At 48.5% G+C, this 21,507-nt stretch overlaps 2 protein-coding genes across 2 annotated transcripts; both read right to left on the bottom strand.

Annotated features, from left to right (window-relative positions):
- Window positions 1–5,335: 5,335 nt before the first annotated feature.
- Window positions 5,336–8,517, bottom strand: LOC136552862 (N6-mAMP deaminase-like). Its single transcript, XM_066544433.1, has 11 exons — window positions 8,346–8,517; window positions 7,357–7,427; window positions 7,111–7,202; window positions 6,959–7,018; window positions 6,635–6,859; window positions 6,464–6,540; window positions 6,303–6,372; window positions 6,063–6,176; window positions 5,912–5,978; window positions 5,718–5,822; window positions 5,336–5,644 (listed from the first exon to the last, which is right to left on the bottom strand). The coding sequence occupies exons 1-11, from the start codon at window positions 8,465–8,467 to the stop codon at window positions 5,496–5,498; spliced, it is 1,152 nt and encodes a 383-aa protein (XP_066400530.1). The 5' UTR covers window positions 8,468–8,517; the 3' UTR covers window positions 5,336–5,495.
- Window positions 8,518–12,663: 4,146 nt separating this feature from the next.
- LOC136550538 (polyprotein of EF-Ts, chloroplastic-like) lies at window positions 12,664–17,970 on the bottom strand. The gene is made up of 4 exons (XM_066542141.1): window positions 17,778–17,970; window positions 15,600–17,145; window positions 13,675–14,386; window positions 12,664–13,515 (listed from the first exon to the last, which is right to left on the bottom strand). Exons 2-4 carry the CDS (start codon window positions 17,095–17,097, stop codon window positions 12,909–12,911), a joined length of 2,817 nt encoding a protein of 938 aa, XP_066398238.1. The 5' UTR covers window positions 17,098–17,145; window positions 17,778–17,970; the 3' UTR covers window positions 12,664–12,908.
- Between the last annotated feature and the right edge of the window lie 3,537 nt (window positions 17,971–21,507).

The following is a 21,507-nucleotide window of genomic DNA, read 5'->3' as shown; positions in this document are numbered from 1 at the left end:
TCAAGGTACTGGGGGGTGGCCACCTTGATCGAGAAGACTTCTCGGTGTTCCCTCTTGCGCTGTCGCGCCGTAAGGCACGCCGAGGGTCCACCGAAGATCATGAAGGCGTTGCGTACCTCGGGGAACCCACCGTCCTTGTCTTTGTCTCGGTCGCCGGCATCCCTCTGCTTGGCGTCATCATCGGGGAGCCCGAGCCTAGCGTAGTAACGTCGCAGCATGGAGCAATCCTCGAGGGCATGCTTGACTGGGCCTTGGTGATAAGGGCATGGTTTCTTGAGCATGTCGTCGAAAGGCCTAGGGCCTTTGGGGCCTCGAGGATTCTTGCGTTCTACGGCCCCGACCAGATCAGCCTCCAGAACCTCTTGCTTCCCTAGGCGCCCCTTTTTCTTTCTCTTAGGGAGGTGGGAGGCCGAGGCCTCGGGGGCCTCGTCCCTCCGCTTTCCCTTGGTGTCGCTGTCAGGGAAGATGGCTCCGACAGCCTCCTCGCCCGAGACGAAGTTGGTGGCGATGTCGAGGAGCGCAGCAGCGATGCGTGACACGTTTTGACCTAACTCCCAAACTAGGTCTCGGTAGGTGGTGCCGGAGAGGAAAGCCTGGATGATCTCCGAGTCGCCGATGCTAGGCAACTCGGTGCACTGTTTGGAGAAGCGCCGGATGAAGTCTCGGAGATACTCGTCCGGCTTCTGACGACAGCTTTTAAGGTCCCAGGAATTCCCAGGGCGCACGTATGTGCCTTGGAAGTTCCCAACGAAGATTCTAACCAAGTCGCGCCAGTCGTGGATTTGTGAGGGAGGAAGGTGCTCGAGCTAGGCTCGTGCTGAGTCTAACAAGAGCAAGGGGAGGTTGCGGATGATGAGCAGGTCATCATCTGTGCCACCTAGCTAGCAGGCCAGGCGGTAATCGGCAAGCCAGAGTTCGAGGTTGGTCTCACCGCTATATTTTGCGAGATTGGCTGGTTGCCAAAACTGGGTCGGGAAAAGGGCAGCGCGGATGGCCCTACTGAAGACCCGAGGGCCTAGCAGTTTAGGAGAAGGACTGTGGTCCTCCTCGCTGTCGTAGCGACCACCTTGGTGTGGGTGGTAGCCCTGAGCGAGCCCCTCGTTGTCGTGCCGTCGCCGCCTGCTGACCACCTCATGGTCTCCCTACATCTCATGTCGATTGCCGAGGTGGTCCAGAAGCACAGGGACCCTATGGGCTATCGGCGCTTGAGCAGGTTCAGGATGAGCCGAGGCTTCCCTGTCCTGTCGAGGCGGTGCCATGGGTAGGTTCGAGATGCCCCCGTGCCATCGGGAGGCGGAACTCTCGGCCTGCTGAACCGCGGCGGTCTCTAGGAGATCCCGGAGCTCACCGTGGACCCGCCGCCCCTCCGTGGTAGAAGGCTCGAGCATTGTGTGGACCAGCATTGCCGCAACTACGACATTCTAGCTAGCGCGATTGAAGACTAGGGGTTGCTCACTCCCTTTGTCGTCATGGATGCGGTGATGCACATCATGGGCCCTCCGTCAGGCTCCCCCACCTTCGCCATGACCTCGCTGTTCCTATTCGAGAGTGTCTTAAAGCTACTGTAGCAGGAGTTGGTCTTGTTTGACCTTGGCCTGGAGCTCACAGAGTTGCTCCAGGTCTAGGCGTTGAGGTCGCGCAAGGGCAGGGGTCTCGTTTCGTGTGGCCGGCAGGACAATGCATGGAGGTGTGGCGGCGCCTGTACCTGGGCGAAGTGGGGAACGGCTACCTACCCCCTCGTCCTCCTCGCCCGCTCTCGGCATCCCGAGCTCGACATGAAAACACTCGCGAGTGGGGTCGTAGGTACCTTCATCGTTGGAGTCGGAGTAGCCGAAGTAGTAGTTGCTCGCGGTCAAGAACTGGCGCATAGCCTCGGGGTCGTGGAGTCTAGAGAAATCCACTCCGGGCCATGCCTCGTCCTCCTCCGAGGAGTCGGCGTGGGTGCTCAGGTCAAGAGCGAAGCGTTGGCGGCATTCCGAGGGATCCTCGTGAGCGGCAGTGTAAGCGTAGGCGTAAGAGGCGGCGGCATTTCTCAACCCAAAGGGGTATGGGGATGGCGCCGTCGCTAGACTCTGCTCCACCGGGATCGGCCCCTTGGGGAGTGGTGGAGCGGAGCTTGATGGCTGGGCATCGCCGTGTGCCACCGGCGATTTTCCTTTGTCCAAGCTTAGGCTAGACAGGTCTCGAGCCAGGGACCCCGTGCCAACAGCTGACCGTAGGATATCGGTGGGGAGCGGCGAGCCGCCCTGGATTCGCGTAGCGTCAGGGTGGTCTTGCTCGCGTCGTGTCTGGCGAGCGCGGTGAGAGCGGCCGCCCAGGCGCCGCCTGCGCCTGGGCTGCCGGTGCGTGACTTCATCATCGGTTGGTGGGGCTCGAGGGGTGAGGAGTACCATGTCGTACTCATGCCCTAGGGACATGAATGCTAGGCTCCCAAACCAAACCACCGTGCCGAAACGCAATGGTCATACAGGGTCTGCCATCTGGGACCTGTTGGGATGACGAAACTGACACGCAGATGCCCCTACCTGGTGCGCCAACTGTCGGTGTTTCGGACCAGGGGGGTCCTCAACCAACTAGTGAATTTGAACTGCGTGCTCCTGATTCTGGATGGTGATGCAAAGAGACACAAGGTTTATACTGGTTCAGGCAATCAATGCCCTACGTCTAGTCTGAGAGATCGATCTTGTATTCTTTGCACCGAAGTGCTTATAGTAGGGGGTTACAAGCTAGGGGAGAGAGGGAGCTAGTCCTAGGTCTCGGTAGGGTGTCATGTGGGTCGTCTGAGACGTTGCTCTCAGGTGGCTTGGATGTGTGTGTTACAATGTGTTCCTCCTCCTTTCTAAGTGGCCCAAGTCCTCTCCTTTTATAGCTGAAGGGAGGACAAGGACAGTACATGTGCTAACTACACGGCATCGTACCAACAGGGGTGGCATGTCTGAGCCCTGTGCCTGTTCCTGTGGCGGCGTGGTCGTTGGAGTGGTCCATCCTTGGAGCACTAGGGTGGCGTGGTAGTCCCATCCGACCCTGTGCGTCGTGGGAGCCCCGGGATTACCTCAGAGTGGGTGCGGTGGAGGACGTGTAAATCACCGTGGACGAACTGTGCGCGAGGTCGAGGCTTGACCGGCGCCGAGGCCGCACCGCAGTGGGGGGGTCTCGGCAGGCACAAACCCCAAGATAGCCGAGACCTTGGTGTACAGTGCCAAGGCCTCGAGTGGGCGGCTGACCCAGTGCGTCGGCTTGGAGGTGGTGATGACTCGGGCCAAGTTGTCTGTGCGATGTTGTTTTCGAGGCGGGGATCGCAGGACACAGTGTAGTATGGGTGCTGATCGTGGGCACAGCGTCAGAACACAATGGCCGGTAATCCCCGCCGTGCCCTGTCCTAGCTGGTATGGCGTTGATGCGACCTCAGGTCCCGTCGGCCATTCTGTGGCGTCGAGCCATCGTCCGGCTGAGAGTGCGAGAGCGGTTGAAGTATTAATGAGACATGACGTGCTGTCGGAAAGGTCAGCCGAGGCGGGCGGGCGACGGGCCGTGGACGAACTGGCCTCGAGCGACACGAAGAATGAGGCCTCGCGCGAGACGGAGATCGGACTCCTTGCCGAGGCCTTCTGTGAGAGGCCTCGCGCGACACGGAGAATACACCCCCTGCCGAGGCCTTCCGTGGGGAGCCTCGCGCGAGGCGGAGATTGCGTTCCCTGCCGAGGTCGCCTGTGGAGAGCCTCGCGCGAGGCGGAGATCGCGTCAGGACGTCGAGACCTCCTGCGCGAGGCTCGAGGTGAAGCAGAGGGCCTGGTGGGCTTGGACGTGGCGGGTGAGGGGCCCACGGCTTACCTTCTTGTTTTGTTTCTTGATGGGACTTAAGTGACCTCTTTGATGTTCGCTCGGGGTACCCCGTTCTAAGGTACCCGACATGTTGAAAATGTCGTCTTTTCGTAGGTCAACATTCTGCATCATACAATATATCATGTCTAATCGTTGTCCTATAAAACTTACCTTTTATCTTCTGTGGTACCCTTTTGTCACATAGGACACCAGATGCTTGCCGCCACTTTATCCACCCTGCTTTGATTCTATGGCTAATATCTTCATCAATATCTCCGTCTCTCTATAGCATTGATCCTAAATATCGAAAGATATCCTTCCTAGGCACTACTTGACCTTTCAAACTAATATCTTCCTCCTCCCGAGTAGTAGTGCCGAAGTTACATCTCATATACTCAGTTTTAGTTCTACTAAGTCTAAAACATTTGGACTCCAAAGTCTCCCGCCATAACTTTAGTTTTTGATTCACTCATGTCCGACTTTCATCAACTAGCACTACATCGTCCGCGAAAAGCATACACCAAGGGATATCCCATAGTATGTCCCTTGTGACCTCATCCATCACTAAGGCAAACAAATAAGGGCTCAAAGCTAACCCTTGATGAAGTCCTATCCTAATCGGGAAGTCATCCGTGTCTCCACCACTTATTCGAACTTAGTCACAACATTGTTGTATATGCCCTTAATGAGTCCGACGTACTTCGTTGGAATTTTATGTTTGTCCAAAGCCCACCACATAACATTTTTTGATATTTTATCATAAGCCTTCTCCAAGTTAATAAAAATCATGTGTAGTCCTTCTTCTCCCTATACCGCTCCATAACTTGTCTTATTAAAAAAATAGCTTCCATGGTTGACCTTCTGGACATGAAACCAAATTGGTTCATAGAGACCCGTATTATTGCTCTCAAGCGATGCTCGATAACTCTCTCCCATAGCTTCATAGTATAGCTCATTAACTTAATTCCCCAGTAATTAGTACAACTTTGAATATTCCCTTTATTCTCGTAGATCGGTACCAATATACTTCTCCTCCACTCATCAGACATCTTGTTCGATCGAAAAATATGGTTGAACAGCTTGGTTAGCCATACTATAGCTATGTCACCAAAGTATCTCCACACCTCAATTGAAATATCATCCGGTCCCATCGCCTTACCTTATTTTATCCTTTTCAACGTCCTCTGACCTCCTTCTATGCAGATAGATCGGCCTGCAATAGAGAACAGGAAAGTCTATTTATCCGGTCATGTCGATCATCTTGCGCCGAAAAGTGAATCGGCGAATTGCCGGTTGCCGTATACTCGATGAAGCTGGGGACGATACGGATACGGACCAGGGGAGGAAGTGGGCTTGTTTGGGCCCGTTGGTGGCCTAGTCTGGTTCGCCCCCCTCGACAGAATAAGCCCATGTTAGTTTGAGATGTATAATTGGGCCGGCCCGTCGAAGAGTCGAAGTTTCCTTCTATATACCAAATAGCAAAGAAATGTATGGAATTACGTTAATAATAATCATTACTGTGATTCTTTTTTTAAGGAATATTACTATGATTCTTCTTCTAATAAGATTTTGAAAAAGGGTACATAAACGAGGTTACACAGCCAGTACATTTCTTTGCACCATAAATCATACAATTGGGTTGATACATACTGATCTAATAACGGACACACACGTTAGTTTGGTGCAGCAAGTTCATCCTGCATGAGTAGTCCCTTCTCAGCATGCTTGAACACCTCCTTCAGAGACTTCTTCACCACATCATCAGCAAAAACAAACTGTGCTGCATCCTGGGCTAGCTGAAACAGCTCGGACTTGCTGAGACCTACCAAAAGCATGCGTGTCAGTCAGGTCTGAATCAGAAACGGATCCTTATTTGCAAGTAGTAGAGGGCATACCGAAAGTCGTTGCAACAAGGTAATACTCATTTGAGAGGCTTGTTGAGAACAGTCCAGAATCATCTGTGCACAGGGACAGAGGGTGCTTTGCATTATAGAGGTCAGCTGCACAATTTCAGTATGGCAAAATTCAGTGCTGAGAAGATGATGATTCTTGATATGAACTTTTGAGTTCTGTAAGTCTAGGGACCAACCAAAGTGATGAAGCTCTAGGGAAGGAGCACCTCCTGTCATAACATTTGAAGTTAAACATATCTCGACCTGCATTTTGTCTTTTGAGTTAAGCATATTTACATGTCACACCTAATTGACCATTAGACATGCAATGGATAAAAATAAGTTTACCGGAATCATAAGAGACTTGAGCTTCTCCCATTCTACATCATTCAGACAGCATACATGACCCAACCTCTGAGGGAAGAAGTCCAGCACTGCTTGGATTTCCTTCCGATTTGCTACCTATTGTCACTAATCTTTGCTTTGTTGGTCAAATAGTATAGGGAAAGATTTACAAATGTTGCTGCAACCAAATAAAGATCTATAAGGAAAGAGTGGTTTTGGAGTTGATGGCATGTTTTCCCAAACCTCTCCACAGTGAATTGTAATGGGGATTCCAAGATTTTTAGCATGTTGTAGGGCAGGCAAGTATGTTTCCCTACATAAAATGTTGCAATGTCGAGGCATATAAGCACATAGATATTTAGCACGTTTCCAACTAGTTTTAGCCAGATGAAAAATGCTTTTACCATTCCCCCACAACTGGATTGCCAGAAAGATCGATGCCTATGACACCTTGGTCCTTCATTTCCATGGCTAAATTAACCTGACCAAGAGAAATAAATGATTTGTGCAGATTCTCAATAGGCCCCGCCTGTATTAGTTCAGAATATTGGTTGGTGTGAAAAATATTAACATACGGTATCCATTGCAGCCGAAGTTGTCTCACGGCGATCAATACTAAGAAGGAGCCTAACATATATCTTCTTTTTCTTTGCATCACCATCCAACAGCTTAGAATTTAGTGTTTCATTTGTTCTGAAATTAGAATCAAATAATGCGACATCAACAGCTTCAACTTCTTTCAGACCTTTAATAACAGCATCCATGTAAGACCTCTTGGTCATCCCCTTTGCTTCATTGTTCTGGACGATATGTGAGCAAAAGAAAAATCATAAAACGATTCACAATATTGTCGTATTGCTTAGAAAATTGCACAAAATACGCAAAAAAAAAAGTAGTACCTTAGGTGTTGTTCTTATTTCCAAATATACAACATTCTCTGCAGCAAAATCTTCCACAACCTGTTAATTTTGTCTGGGTTAATTTAATAAGTAACTGAGTGTACAACGGTAATACAAAAAAAATGCAATCTTGTAATCATAATGGTAGATACCTCCTTAGCAACCCTTGTTACTGTATCATGGTCAGTTGTAAGTATATGAAACAGGTCAAAAAGCTTGAAACACTCTGGAAGAGACCTATCACCTGTTTAACGTTTATCACTTGAAGACACAGTTAGAAGCCTCGTATACATATTGCGATTGTAAAGCAAAAGTACCAAGATTCCATATAAGAGTTTTGATACAATTTATATTAGTAACTGTATTAGAAAACAATTTCAAGGGAATTGGACACTAACTCTTCATGATCACATCCTTAACATCTTCGAAGACAATGACTCCTTTGTCACCTAGCTGTTTTGCAAGTTCTCTGTTCAAATTTACCACTTGAAAGGTCAACTTTGTATGTTAATAATGATAATATGATGTCCAGAAAGGAGAGAACATTGGTAAAACTTATAATATGCTAAGCATAATATTGCCAATATATTCTCCAGAAAATAAGCATAGGTGTTTTAAATGGTATGTAAGCTGTTTAGTCCAAATATAAATAGCTAGAGCCTAGAATTACATATTCAAACAAAAAGAACCAACCTGTGAACTAGCATTGCACTCACTAAAGGATCTGAATATTTTGTAAAAGAAATAGAAAAAAGGGGAAACAGAGCATCTCTGTAAACATGTAATGTCTTAGTTGAACTAGCCAACCATGTAACACATGGCACATTTGTTTACTCCAACGACAAACATAATTTTGAGACCTATCTTCAATTATCTCATATATAAGTAATAACTAATAAGGTCATTTTCAAGGAGGTCAAGTCATCTGTGATTTGTGTGAACCAAAAGCTCCATTAGAAATTTTCTTTTGTCATCAAAACAAGCAAAGGTTCTCACCTACATGAGCCCTCACGTTAATACAATGCAATGAGTCCACATGTCTGCACACTGCTACTGTATGCCCTGCTTCCTAAAAAGCTACAATGCCTACAATCTCACAGTTTGCAAGCAAACCAGATTTGCTTGCTGGTAAACAAGATCAGATTCGAGCCACCAATTTCCTAGCAAGTTCCTCTCCCAAACTTTGTCACAAAATCATAATTGTCATGGAACAGACTACAGATGTTGCCCAAGGATTGGCTGAAGTCATGGATTGGCGCTGCTCTAGCATCGAATCAAGAACCTGGAGGAGCTAAGCTACCCCTACCGGTGGGTAAAAATCAAGAACCGGGAGGCCAGGGGAGAGAGGGGGAGATGGGTGGGGGGCGGTGCGGAGCGGAGCACTGACAGAAGGGTGGAATTGCGGACGGAGCCGTTGAGGTGCGCGTGGAGCTCCACCTTGGGGAGAGCGACGCACCACTCCCTCGTCTCCTCGACCACCGCCGCCTTCCTCTCAGTCTCAGTGTCCATGGCGGCGGCCTCTCCTCTTGCTTCGCCCTCGGCCGGTCTTCTATGGAAGAATTTTTATATTTTAATCATTTTTATTAAATATTTTAATAATAACCGCTCAAAAAAAAATTTAGATCGGTCCCTTTGGTCGCGCCAGTCTATCGCGACACGTGCGTCGGCACGACAAGATGTGTGACGTTCGACGGCGTTTCGAACACTTGTCGCGCCCCGCCGGCATGGCATTTCAGTATTATGGCGCCACCGGCAGTGGCACGATGAGACTGAATTTTTGAAAAATCATAACTCTTCAATATGATGTCGAATGAAGATGATTTCTATATAAAAATTATAGATCTCGATGAGATCTACAACTTTCTAATTTTGAGTTTTTTCATTGAAAAATGTTAAGATTCTCAAAAAAATTATATAAGATTTCAGCAGTATAATGATCGCGTAATGACGCTTATCGTATTAGAAAAATAATATCTTTTCTATAAGGTATCAAATAAAGATGCATTTTATATTAAAGTTGTAGCTTTTAGTGTGATCTATAATTTAATAGTTTTAAGTTTTTACATTTGAAGTTGTTAGATGCTCGAGAAAATAATATAAAGTATCTCGATTAATATGCAACTGAAACTTTATATTATTTTTTCGTGCATCTTAACAACTTCAAATGTAAAATCTTAAAACTATAGAGTTGTAGATCGCATTGAGAGCTATAATTTTTATATAAAAAGTATCTTTATGTGGCACCTTTTAAAAAAGATATTATTTTTCTAATACGATAAGCGCTAGTACGCGATTATTATGCTGCTGAAATCTTATATAATTTTTTAAGCATTTTAATGTCCTTAATTGAAAAACTTCAAAATTAGAAAGTTGTAGATGAATCTACCATTTTTATATAAAAACATCTTCATCTGGCGTCGTATTGAAGAGTTATGATTGTTTGAAAATTCAGTTTTGCCACGCTACTTCCGGTGGCGTGACAAGACTGAACTGTCGGACCAATGGGAGTAGCGCAACTAAGGTTTTCCACGTCAAAAACGCCGTCCAACGTGGCACATCTTGTTGCGCCAACGCATGTAGCGTGATAGCGTTATATGGTCGCGCTAGCCCCACTGGCGTGACAAAAAGGCCAAATCCGCAAGATATTTTTAGAAACGATCATTATTAAAATATTAAATAAAAAAGGATTAAAAATAAATAAAAAGATGGCTCTTGTTCAGTTTGCTGAAGACCGCCTTCGATTGAGTCAGTGTCAGGGGCTCAGGGCGATAGGCATATTTTGTGATAGAAATTGATCCAAATCCTTGTACCAGTTTGAATTTGAGCTGATGAATTGTTTGTGAAGACTGCTAGACCCGCCTCACCCTTGAAGACATCACGGCAGAACAGCTTTGGAATAGAAGAATTTTGAACCTTTTTTGTGTGTGTGCGCTCACGGTAGGTACAAAGTCGCACAATTATGCAGTCACACTCGTTCTAGCTTTTCAAGAAAAAAAGAGTCGGCCTTCGGGGGTCATGACCACCCCTTACGGTACTGTGACTAAGAAGAGGCTCACAGACCGAGAAAATTTCCAAACTTCCGCCACATCCATACACGGAGAGCCGCCACCCGTGAGAAGGACTATCTCTTAACCTATGCTTTGGCCTGGGGCGAGCGGGGGGATTTTTTTTACTCTCAGCCTAAAATTCGCTCTCATGGGAGTTCGAACTCAAGACCTGAGAGGTGCCTCCAGAACTACTAACCAACTGGACTAGCATGGCAGCTTTTCAAGTGAAGAAATTTGACTGAAGTTGAAACAGGCTCGGTTTGCAATTTTTTTAAACGAATCAGACAGAAGAGCTGCCAATTGTATTAAAAAGCAGAAGTAAACCCAAACTGGGCAAAACAACAAATGGAAGAAAACTATGACAACAACAAAGCTCAGAAAAAGAAAGCGGCCAGTTGGACCGGTACCTCAACCTGCGCCACACAACAGCACTCGGACTCAACAACTGCCGGTTGGATTGAGACATAACACGGGCACACCAACTCCACTCAACTCCAAACAGTTCTCCACGCCGCACCCCCACAAACCAAGGGTAGAGCTGAAAAGTAGCCCTCACAAGCGCCATCGTTACCGACGACCACGCCAACCAGTCGCTGCCATGCAGAACTAGCCGTCGCAGTCCGCTGCAAGCCGTGAAGGTACCACAACTCCCCCACCATGACGTCGTTGTCTTCAGGTCATGCGCACATGATCGTCAATCTCCCAACCACGGCCATGTGTTGGAAGAAGTAAGAAGAGAAGCCCACCGCACCACACCGAAGAGGCCATCGCCATGCAGGACCCCTCGCCGAAGTACCGCTGCTGCACCTTACACACCAAACGACCGAAACACCGCACCGGATCCTAGACCTCCAAGGCAACTCAAACGCGTGGGGGCCTCGCCACATCCACCACCGCACACCACTCCTCGGACACACCACCTTAAAGCGCACGGGGACCTCGCCACTCTTGCTGCTAGACTCTCCGAGGATCCGGGCTTGCTTTGCCGTCGGGGTGACTTGGTACCACCGAGTTGCTCCATTAACTTCACCTTCGTCTCGCCGCCACCGGAATCTCAGCTGCACCACGTGCACGAACACAAAGCTTTCAGAGACACAGCTCACCACCTTGGCCTTCTCCTCACCCAGTCAAGCCCGGTCAGATTGGGACATCGACACAAGCCTCAATGGAAATAAAAACTCCGCTCGGTTGGATTAGGTCATCGACATGAGCCTCCACTTCGTTTCTGTCGCCGGGCCTTGCTGCCCACTCGCTGCCACCATACAAACACCTCCGCGGCCCCCTTGATGCCTTCCTCGCGCCGCGCCGAGCCACAACCTCTTGGCCTTGAAGCAGCAGCCAGGTTCCACCAGCCACGCCACCATGGCACCACTGGTGTCCCTGCTTGGCTACTGCCAGCCACACCACCACGGCGGCACTGGGACTCATCCAAGCAAGCCGTTGTCGTCCACGCCACCACGGCACAGCCGACGCACCTCTGCAGGCGGCCGAAGCGGGAAAACACCATGACAACGCCTCCAAGGAGGAAGACGACGCCCGAAGGCGTCGCCGTCGTCTTGCCGGCAGATCCGACATGGCTTTCGCCGGTGCTTGCCCACATCCAGCACAACCAAAATAGAGAGCCTTGAAGTCACGCCACCCCTGCCCTCCACCGTCGCCCCACGCCACATCGACCGCATCACCGCCCGCACCAGCGAGTTCCGGCCAGATCCGCATGGGTGGCAGCAGCTGCAGCCGCGGGATGGCCAGATCTGGAGGAAAGGGAGCCGGAGCAGCCTTGCCGCCACGCCCGTGCAGGCGCACGGGCCTATGCCGCAGCCACTGCCGCGCCCGCATCGACGCCCTGGCCTTGGTCGTCGCCGTAGCCGCGCCGCCATAGATCCACGCCGGGGGGCACTGGATCCGCGCAGACCCCGACCAGCGGACGCCGGAACCACTAGAGGGCGGAGGCGGCAGCGCCGCCGCCACCACCCCGCCATAGTTGCTCGCGCTGCCAGAAAACGCCCCGCCGCCGCCCTCCTTGTGGCCATCGGCCATCGGTGGCACGCTCCGGCGGCGGCGAGGGGACGGGGGTGGGGAGGGGGAGGCCTGGCGGTGGGGGGTGAGGGGCTCCGCCCGAGCCGCCCATACGGGCGACGCAGGGGTCAGGATGGGTTTGCATTTTGACCAAAACAGTCGTTACAAATTTGAACTGAATCCATAGCATTGAAAAACATGATTCCAGATCCTCATACTCGGTGGCACGCCGGGAAGAAGTAATCTGCCTGCACGTCACTGCCTGCTGACGATGAACGTGGCCTTCATGGAACCACATGAGCGAGACTTGACATTGGCCAAGACGATACTACAATTCAATGATGTTTTGAAGAAGGCGCATCGACCCTCTCCAGAAATATTCAGAAATGCTCGATGCCTGAATAAAACGTAATTTCCTGACATCAAACTAGGCCTATTTCAGAACGAGGTGCACAGCAAAGGTCAATAAGGGCAACATGATTGAGAAAAGCAGAATTCAGCATTTACAGTGCATTACAAGTTGCTAAACAGTATAACTGATGCATGCACAGGCACAGCCCACTGACTTACCCCTCACATCTGGTACAAAGAGAACCCCATCTGTTGTAAAATGAAGGATTGCAAGAAAATTTGAAACGAAGCACAGGAAAAGATACAAAATTTAATTTGCCGTAATGTTGTAATGCTTTGATGGACATACTGAACCATCTTATATCATCTACAAAGTACTAAAGTTCACTCTTTTGAACCAGGAACAGCAGTAACAGGTGATACGGAATTACAGATGGAACTGAGTACAGACTAACAACAGCTATGCACCTCCTTGAACCAAAATGTGCCCAACTTCCCATGTCAGGACTCTGAATAAGATCACCGCCACACACCACTCAGTTCTCACCCAGGGTGTACCGGACAAACCTCCGCACCTTGATGTTCTCCCCAAGCGAGGCGATCATCTCCTTCACGAGATCCTTCACTGTCTTGCTGTCATCCTTGATATAGGGCTGCTCCAGGAGGGCCATCACTCCGAGCCTCTTTGCTATCCGCCCTTCGACGATCTTCTCCCTGATGTTCTCGGGTTTTGACTGCAGGTCGTCCCTCTGCATCTCAATCTCCTTCTCTTTGCTGATGATGCTCTGTGGGATGTCCTCCACCGAGACATAGTCGACCTGTGGACATGCCACCACTTGCATCGCGAGGTCGTTCACAAGCTCCTTGAACTTCTCGTTGCGAGCCACAAAGTCGGTCTCGGAGTTGACCTCAATCATGCATCCGATGCGGTTGTCGTGGATGTAGGAGCCAATCAGTCCTTCAGCAGCTAGCCGAGAAGATTTCTTGTCTGCAGATGAGAGGCCCTTCTTCCTGAGGAACTCCTGAGCCTTCTGAAGGTCACCATCAGACTCAGCCAGAGCTTTCTTGCAGTCCATCATACCAGCACCGGTTTCATTTCGGAGTTGCTTTACCAATGAAGCTGAAACTGCAACAGCCGGCTTCCTGGAAACATGTGTGTCAAATGTAAGTGGTGTTGTCTCTAAGAGGCATAACAGTGTAGTTTTCAGTTAGAAATGCCTAAACACACACTGATGCACATCTTGTGCGCACACTCATAAACATGAGCACAAAGGAATGAAAAAGCATGAGGAGGGAGATTACTTCTCGGCGGATTCTGTTGTTTCAGCAGGCTTGTCATCCTTTGGAGGAGCAGATGGAGGAGCCTTCACTGCTGTCTGGGCTGCAACTTCAGCAGCAAAATCCTGGCTTTTCTTCTCCAACCCTTCACCTAGGTTGTATCGGGCAAATCTCTTGACCTTCATATTCTCTCCGGTTGTAGCTATAGTTTGCTTCAGCCACTCACTTATTGTGACCTTGTCATTCTTGATGAATGGCTGTTCAAACAATGCAAATTCTCCAAGCCTCTTCTTTACACGCCCTTCAACGATCTTAGCCCGAATCTGCCCGGGCTTTGACAAAAGGTCCTCCCTCTGCATCTCCAGCTCGGTCTCCTTCTTCACAAACTCCTCAGGGACGTCATCAATAGAGATGTACTGTACTTGAGGGCAGGCAGCAACTTGCATGGCAAGATCATCAACTAACTCTTTGAAGATGTCGCCTCGGGACACAAAGTCAGTCTCACAATTCACTTCAATAAGGACCCCGATTCTGCTGTCATGTATGTAAGAGCCAACTCTTCCCTCAGCTGTTGCTCTGCCGGCCCTCTTGTCAGCAGCCGCCAACCCTTTCTTTCGTAGGAATTCTTGAGCTTTATCAATGTCACCTGCTGTTTCAGCAAGAGCCTTTTTGCAGTCCATCATGCCTGCTCCAGTTGCCTCGCGCAATTGCTTGACAAGGGCAGGAGAAATAATGGCTGCTCAAGTGCAGAAAAGATTATCAAAATCTTCCTTGTGCTGTCTTAGCAATGGTTTGTCAACAAATTGCAATATGCGGTGAACTTTTGCTAAGGAAAATGCAGGGTACAGCATGTCCACAAAGGAGATTGAAGTAATTATAAGAAATGAAAAATCAAGATGCAAGACTTTATTATCACTCTTAATTGGCACAAATTCAATAGACAAGTTACAGAATTATGTTTCAGGGTTACATTGTCCAATTAACAAAAATCGACAGAAATAAAATTTTGAACCAAGCAATTACTTATTTCAAGAAACACTGTGGTAGGCCAAGCTATAGGACTTCTCTTAGAGTACGTCATGAGCCTATTGGGCCTGGACTGGCGGTATAGCCCGCTAGTGTTAGGGTTAATTAGAGATAAGGGTCGCTTGCTTAAGGGTCAAGTAAGCCTTGCTTGTGAGTCAAGTAAACCTCTCTATATAAGGAGAGGAGATGTATTAATCTAAGGAAGCAAGAATTAAGAAAGAAATCCCTTCCCTCTTGCTCGGCCGTGGGCAAGGCCCCCAGCCGGCCTCCTGCCTCCCTCGCAGCCCCAGCCGCCACAATTATGGCCGCGACTGTACCCGTTTTACTGTAGCAACGCCGGTACTGTAGCCCGCCAGACGCTGCCTCTCCCTCAGCTCTCTCCCTCTCAATCCTAGCAGCCACATAACAACTTCATATACCATCAGGAAGTCAGTCTTGCCTCCATTTAAAGCGTCAGCAGACAAGTAACATGTTTTTGTCTTATAAAAATAGTATGAGCAAAACTATGCAGCTGACATGTCACAAGAAACATAAATCAAAGAAAAAAATATTTGCAAATGTGGAGAAATGATTGATCTAAAGAATACATTAGAAGGTGAGATGAAAATGAACTATGTATGATCTTGTAGAGACAAAAAAAATAACAATCAGATCAACCCTTTTGGCTACCAGGGGCAGAACTCAAGGATTGGTACCAATGTGTGAAACAACCATGTAACAAAAAATTAAAATGAGTAACTGGAAAAAAACAGTAGCTTAAACAGGTTTCTTGCAATCTATTATAGCATCCCCTATTCTATTCTAATTAGGCAGCGTTGCTTCTTCAAGAGGCTTTTACAGATAAGGCATGGCTTATCAGAATATTGCATGTCAAAGCCTTTAGGGGATACCATCACTGACTCACTGATAAAATTACTACAGACCTGTTGTGGTGCTTGTTTGTGCAACTCCAGTAGCAGCAGCAGCTGGTTCTTTCTCCACCTCGCTACTTGCAGTTACAAGGACCTCTTCAACTGCTGAAGATTCTTCAGGTTCAGCAGGTTTCTCCGCAGTTTCTGAAACTGAAGACACACTAGTGCTATCTGGGACCCCGTTGGAGGACAGTTCAACACTAATTACAGGTGAGCTTTCAGATTCTACAGTTTGGTCCTCAGCAGCAGTTGCCACAGAACTAGAATCCTCGATTCCCACCTGAGAAGAGGGATCAGATACAGGAGCAGGAACACCAGTTGCTACTTCTGACACAGAGCTCAATTCTTTGCTACTTTCCTCAGCAGCTGCTTGTACTTCCGGCACATTTGTCTTTTCCCTCTGATCCAAGAATGCAGAGATCTCCTTGTTCCTACGGAAAGCCAACTCGAACGCATTGGTCCCTCTGGACCAGTCCCGCTTAAGCTCCATGTTTAGCGTCTTCAGATCGTCTTCATCATCTTCCACCCGTTTCATTGTCAAAGTGGCCTGACCTTGTGCTACATTCAGTACTTTAACCCTTATCTGTTTACCAACTTCCATTGCAGATTGTCCAATAAGGGTAAACAATGCCAGTGCTTCCTCTTCTCTGGGAAGGAATCCTTCACTCCCATCAGGCAATGTCACAAATGTCCCTGCTCTCGTCGTACTTTTCACAGTGCCATTCAGAGACTGCCCTGGTACATACTTTGCCTCGACCGTCTCCTTGGCTTCCTGCCTTTCCCTTGTTTGCCTTGGAGTTGCGGTGGCACTGCGCCCACCGTTTGCAGCCTTAGGTGTTTCTTTTTTAGGCTTGACGTAGTCATCACCTTCCCTCATCGTCAGAGAGATACGCTTCGTTTCCTTATTTGCTTCAAGCAACCTGACTGACACCTCTTGTCCAACAGTGAAGAGGGAAGATATATCTTTTACAAACCCATCACTTACTCTGGAGATATGAACAAGGCCTTCTGTATATGCTCCAATGTCAACGAAAACTCCAAATGGCTTGATAGACATCACCTTCCCAGTAAAAGATGCACCAGGCACCAGATCCTCCTCATTCAGCGGAGGCATCTCGCTCTTCCGAATGTTGCGTCCCAACTTGCGAGGAGAAGAAGCTTGTCCCGTGCTAGCCTCGGCCTGCTCGCTCGCTTCGACGGCGTCAGGTGCAGCCTCAGAGTTTTCAACTGAAGTTTCCGGATTTTGATCCTCCACCGTGACATCAGTCCCCACGGTCGCCGCGGACAGGGTTCTTGGCCTCTGGGCAGAGGACCAGCTTCTTCTCTTGTAGATACTGATCAGGTGGAACGCTGTCTGTGGCTGCAGCAGTCTCCGAGGCGACGGCGATGCTACTCTCGAGTACCTCGCCGAGCCCTGGAACCTTCTTATTTGGATTTCTCGGCTGATCCTGAAGCTTCCGATGTGAAACAGGCTGATATTGCCAACGGAGCAATGACTCACTGGAGTCATTTTGAATCAAGGGAATGAGGTATCCAGAATCTCAGTCCCTTCAGAACCCTGCGCAGCAGAGGTAAGTCGTTAGAGAAAATAATGCAAGGAGGTCCTTGTTAATACCATCATGTTTGTGGGAAATAAATAGATAGAGCATGCCACCTACAGCAAGTATTCCTACCAAACAAAAATTGAAAACCGCATGGGACTTTAAGCCCAAGGCATCATTGCTTCACTGCACAAGAGTAGCATTTCAAGCATAGTACCAACCAAACAAGAATGCTCTCTTGATCTATGTTCAGGCTCGGGAAGAAGTGAAGAAGTTGCTTATGTTCATTCATACAGGCAAAGCGCAAACTGAATTCAATCTACACCTCACCCCCTAGGCCCTGGAAAGCTTGATGACACATAGCACTCGCTATAAACGAAAGCTGTCGATTGTGAACACGAACATCAGAATATGGTGGTGATATTGGAGCCAAACAGGACTCCCGACGAAATGTACATGGCTACCCAACCAAGCAACAGACAAAACATCTCACACTGCCTACAGGAAAAGACGCGGCTGCCTGACGGCACGAAACGAATCCCCATCCTGCCGCCGGCGCCGCGTCACCCCCGCACGGCCGCAGCCCGGCGTCGCGCATCGCCCAGCCCAGCCCCGTACGACAGGAACGGAAGGGAAAGGGGCGGCGCACCTATTCGTCGCCGTCGCCGGCGAAGCGCAGAGGGAGGAATGCCTCGCCCGCCCCCAGTCAGTCGCCGCTACGGCCCTGGGAAGGGAGAGGATTGGCTTATCGCGAGAGCCGTTGGATTTATAGTCTTATCGCGAAGCTGCTCAGGCTCAGGGCTCAGGAGTCAGGAGTCCGGAGGGAAGGGAACGAACCGAGGTTGCTTTCGAGGAGAGGGGAGACGAGAGGCTGTGGTTCTGGCAAAGGCAAGCCGGCCTTCTGGTGGTGGGCTACGGCGCGACTCGTGTCCCAACCCCAGCTTGGTGAAAAATTGAAGAAGGTGGAAAAAAAACTCGGCCTTTTCTTTCTCTGCTTGATGATGATGGAGCTGGACGATGGTGGACTGACTGAGACTCAATACTAGTTACTTGCATGGTCCCTGGTGACTGGTGAGTGGTGAATGATTTTCCTATTCCCTTGTTCACAGATCAAAAGAGTTAAGGTCATAGAGTATACTCACCACGAGAAAGATAAACTAAGATGAGCAACCTCTAGCCAAGTTGGGCAACCAAATGTAATCATTGTTTTTCATGAGCCACCCGACCGGCTCGGACGAAAAAAACTGATTTGACTCGACCTGATGTCGTCTGCAATGAAAAGAAAAAAAAAAGAGCAGGATGGACCTGCCTAAAAATGGAAATTGGAAACTAAACGGACTGGTTTTAACATGCTTCTAGCTTCTAGCAAGGATTTCTTTTTTTTTGAGAGCGGAGACAGTGGACAAATGCTCGTCAGTCATGGCACAAATAGTAACCGTTTTTTTCAGAACCCTGCACCTGCACGTTGAAGGCACAGTGCGGAAGTTATTCATCAAAATTAACTGCATCAGACGGCAGGGTAAATTAATTTGTTGAAACTGGTGATCAGACACGAAATGCATGGTTGCCGATAGCACGTTGATTGATCTTAACTAAACAAGTCAGAAATATCTCTTCAGATTTGGAAAGGTTGTCATCTAGATTTTTTTATTTTTAACACTTTTTGTAAATTAATTTTAAATCTAACGCTGTTTTATTTTTTTCTTCCAAAATCAACACTTTTGCCCGTGCCTATTTCCCTGACGCGACGAAACGCCTGTGCCGCGCCATGCATGGTGGCGCGGCGAGAGGGATGACGTGGCGACGACCGGGGCGCTGACCGGTGACGTGGCAGGGTCAGCCGCGCCACCGATCTTAGCGCGGCACTGACGCGCCAAGGTCCACGGCGCGGCAGGACCTGGACACAGACAAAAGCTGACCAGTCTCAATTGTAATTGTACGGGAGCTGAACAACTACGAGTGCTACCGCGACGCATTGAAACGAATATGAAGCAAATAAATGAAGTCTGTGCGCAAGTTAACAAGTTGCCACACAACATTTTCATTGGTTCGACATAAGTTCGACATAACCAACTAAGTCGACAAGTTTCAGACGATAATATTCATTCGACATAAGTTCGACATAACCAACTAAGTCTCAGGAGTGTAAGGATCCCTCAGACGCCTCTGTCTCTTCGGATTTGTAGGCAACACATTGGGAGTGTAGCCAATGTCGGTGTGGTCGCGTTGCCGGTGCGTATGGCTCGTACTCTGCAAGTATATGATATGCACGATTACTTATAATCTTTTTTATTGTTAGTTCATGAAACCTACGTATTTAAAGAAACTATCTTTGTTACTACCTGTGAGGCTCTTTGGGTACTAAGCGGGGCACCACCTAGCTGAGACATGCCGATCTCGTCCTGCTGCCAAGGGTCTCACTGGTGGTGCTGTATGCGGAAGTCCGAGTGGTCGTCGTCGTCATCGTCATCGTCGTCCTTATTTGCAAGGTCCTTCCCAGCGCTATAATGTGGTGGTGTACGCACAACGAAAGCGGCACCTATCACCAGCTGAGAAGAGTCGGTTGGTGTCCTCAAAGAGTCAGAAGACGCGCCACCCGACCGCGCCGGGTAATCGGGTTTCACCCAAGGAGTGTCCATGCAGCTCAACTTCTGAGCTAGCTTCCTACAACTCCGCTTCACCTTCTGCATAAATAGACGTTAAAGTTAGTGCATTTCTCAAACGCATATACACTAAAGAAACATTTTTAGAACGGACAAGTTTATGTTTACCTCCACAAAAGCCTTGAGAACGTCTGGCCCCTACCCTCTAGACTCGTGAAGCCGAAACGCTGCTTCGTTGGACAGTCTTGACAATTGTGTCGCTTGGGTATAGAAATGCGGCTGGATAGTTTTAGTACACATACTTAATACCAAATGGATAACAAATTGTACCATTCGAGTATCTTACCATGTATCTTTGAAGCAGAGCTCTCAGTAGTTGTGTATCGTCTCTAGTGGCAATGCTTTACACATCTTCGATCACATCTTCCTCGTCGTCCTCGTCAATCGCCTCCTCAGTATACAGGGGCTTGATATGTGTCCTCGGAATTATAGCTTTGTTATTAATCGAAAACGCACCCGTGCAATTTTTGGTTGGTAGAGTAAAGCGGTGGTAGATAGTCTGTCATTCTTCCAAACTACCTGCAAACCCTGATGGGCAAGTGAATCTCAACCCACGTGAAAGAAAATAAAGAGGGATGTTGCAGCGATACTCGTCTGACTTATCCCTAGTGACAGGACTCAGATAGTCATGGAGCTCCGGAGCATCCTAAGGACACCAATGTACCTGAACATTTCGTAATTGAGTTAGGTTATGATACAGTGTACATCGAACAAGACACATGTATGATAGTAAAGAGAGCGTAACCTGGTGCTGTGTCAGGACGTCGAGACAGTCCGTGTACTCCTTGTACTTGCATCTCGTATTCCCTCTAACTAACTCTGCTTGCGTCCAGATATATAGAGCTGTAGACAGTGTATCCTGTCCGTTCCAATACTGCATTGAATACGATAATGAATTAGCCATTAATAATTTCATCACATGTAATTGCTTCAAAGAATATAGTGAACCGAAGTACTTACAGGGAAACCAGTAACAAGGGGCCTTCCAACGGGCCATCGTTCTCAACACCAAACCTGGAGTAGATAGGAGCAACCCCAAGGTTTGCATACCCTGAGGTGCGATAGTAGGCAACGCAAGCTGTCGATACGTCCATGCTAGGACTGCGCTACCCCAGTTGTACGCCGCTATGTTATCGCACGGCTAGCGTAGTATGTCAAGAAAGATCCAGCTGATGGTGTTGCCCGATGCGTCTAGGAATAGGAAAGCACCAAGGAAGAGCCAGAGCCACACTCTAGCGAACCTGTCGATCTGAGCCTCATTAGCCTGTAGGTCCAAGTAATCAAAGCGCTCTGTGATCCACGATGACGAAACACCGAAACTTTTTCTAAAATTCACCAAAGAAAATGAGACCCGATTGCTGCATAAAAACAATGCAAGTATTAAATAGCATTGAATTGCTCACTTATTTTTCTTAAAAACCTCGTTGTTCGGTGAAAAAAAAGCCAGTGAACTGAGCCACCAACTCCCTCTGGTGATCGTTGTCAACTATACCTATCACGGGAAGTTCCCCTAACCGAAGGCCAAAGATAGCCTTCACGTCCTGTATGGTCAAAGTCATCTCGCCGCAAGGTGGGTGGAACTAGTGGATCTCAGGCCTCCACCTGTTATAAGAATAGAACGACTGTTAGTTACCTCAAATTTATTATAAGAATGTTTACGTACAATGAAGGCACGCGTATCTGTCTGTAACTGCGGTAAGTAGTGCTGGGTCAAGG

The sequence above is a fragment of the Miscanthus floridulus genome, chromosome 4, assembly GCF_019320115.1.
Source record: "Miscanthus floridulus cultivar M001 chromosome 4, ASM1932011v1, whole genome shotgun sequence".
NCBI classification, from domain to species: Eukaryota; Viridiplantae; Streptophyta; class Magnoliopsida; order Poales; family Poaceae; genus Miscanthus; species Miscanthus floridulus.
Note: the sequence above shows the minus strand (reverse complement) of the source record. Positions and strands in the feature narration are given on the sequence as shown.

Coding starts and splice junctions, on each gene's coding strand:
- LOC136552862 (XM_066544433.1), bottom strand. CDS start 8,467: ATGGACACTGAGACTGAGAGGAAGGCGGCGGTGGTCGAGGAGACGAGG. Junction 6,860..6,958: donor AAATAAGAACAACACCTAAG/GTACTACTTTTT, acceptor CATATCGTCCAG/AACAATGAAGCAAAGGGGAT. Junction 5,823..5,911: donor CCTAGAGCTTCATCACTTTG/GTTGGTCCCTAG, acceptor GAAATTGTGCAG/CTGACCTCTATAATGCAAAG.
- LOC136550538 (XM_066542141.1), bottom strand. CDS start 17,097: ATGACTCCAGTGAGTCATTGCTCCGTTGGCAATATCAGCCTGTTTCAC. Junction 14,387..15,599: donor ACAAACAAGCACCACAACAG/GTCTGTAGTAAT, acceptor GCACTTGAGCAG/CCATTATTTCTCCTGCCCTT. Junction 13,516..13,674: donor ACAACAGAATCCGCCGAGAA/GTAATCTCCCTC, acceptor ACATGTTTCCAG/GAAGCCGGCTGTTGCAGTTT.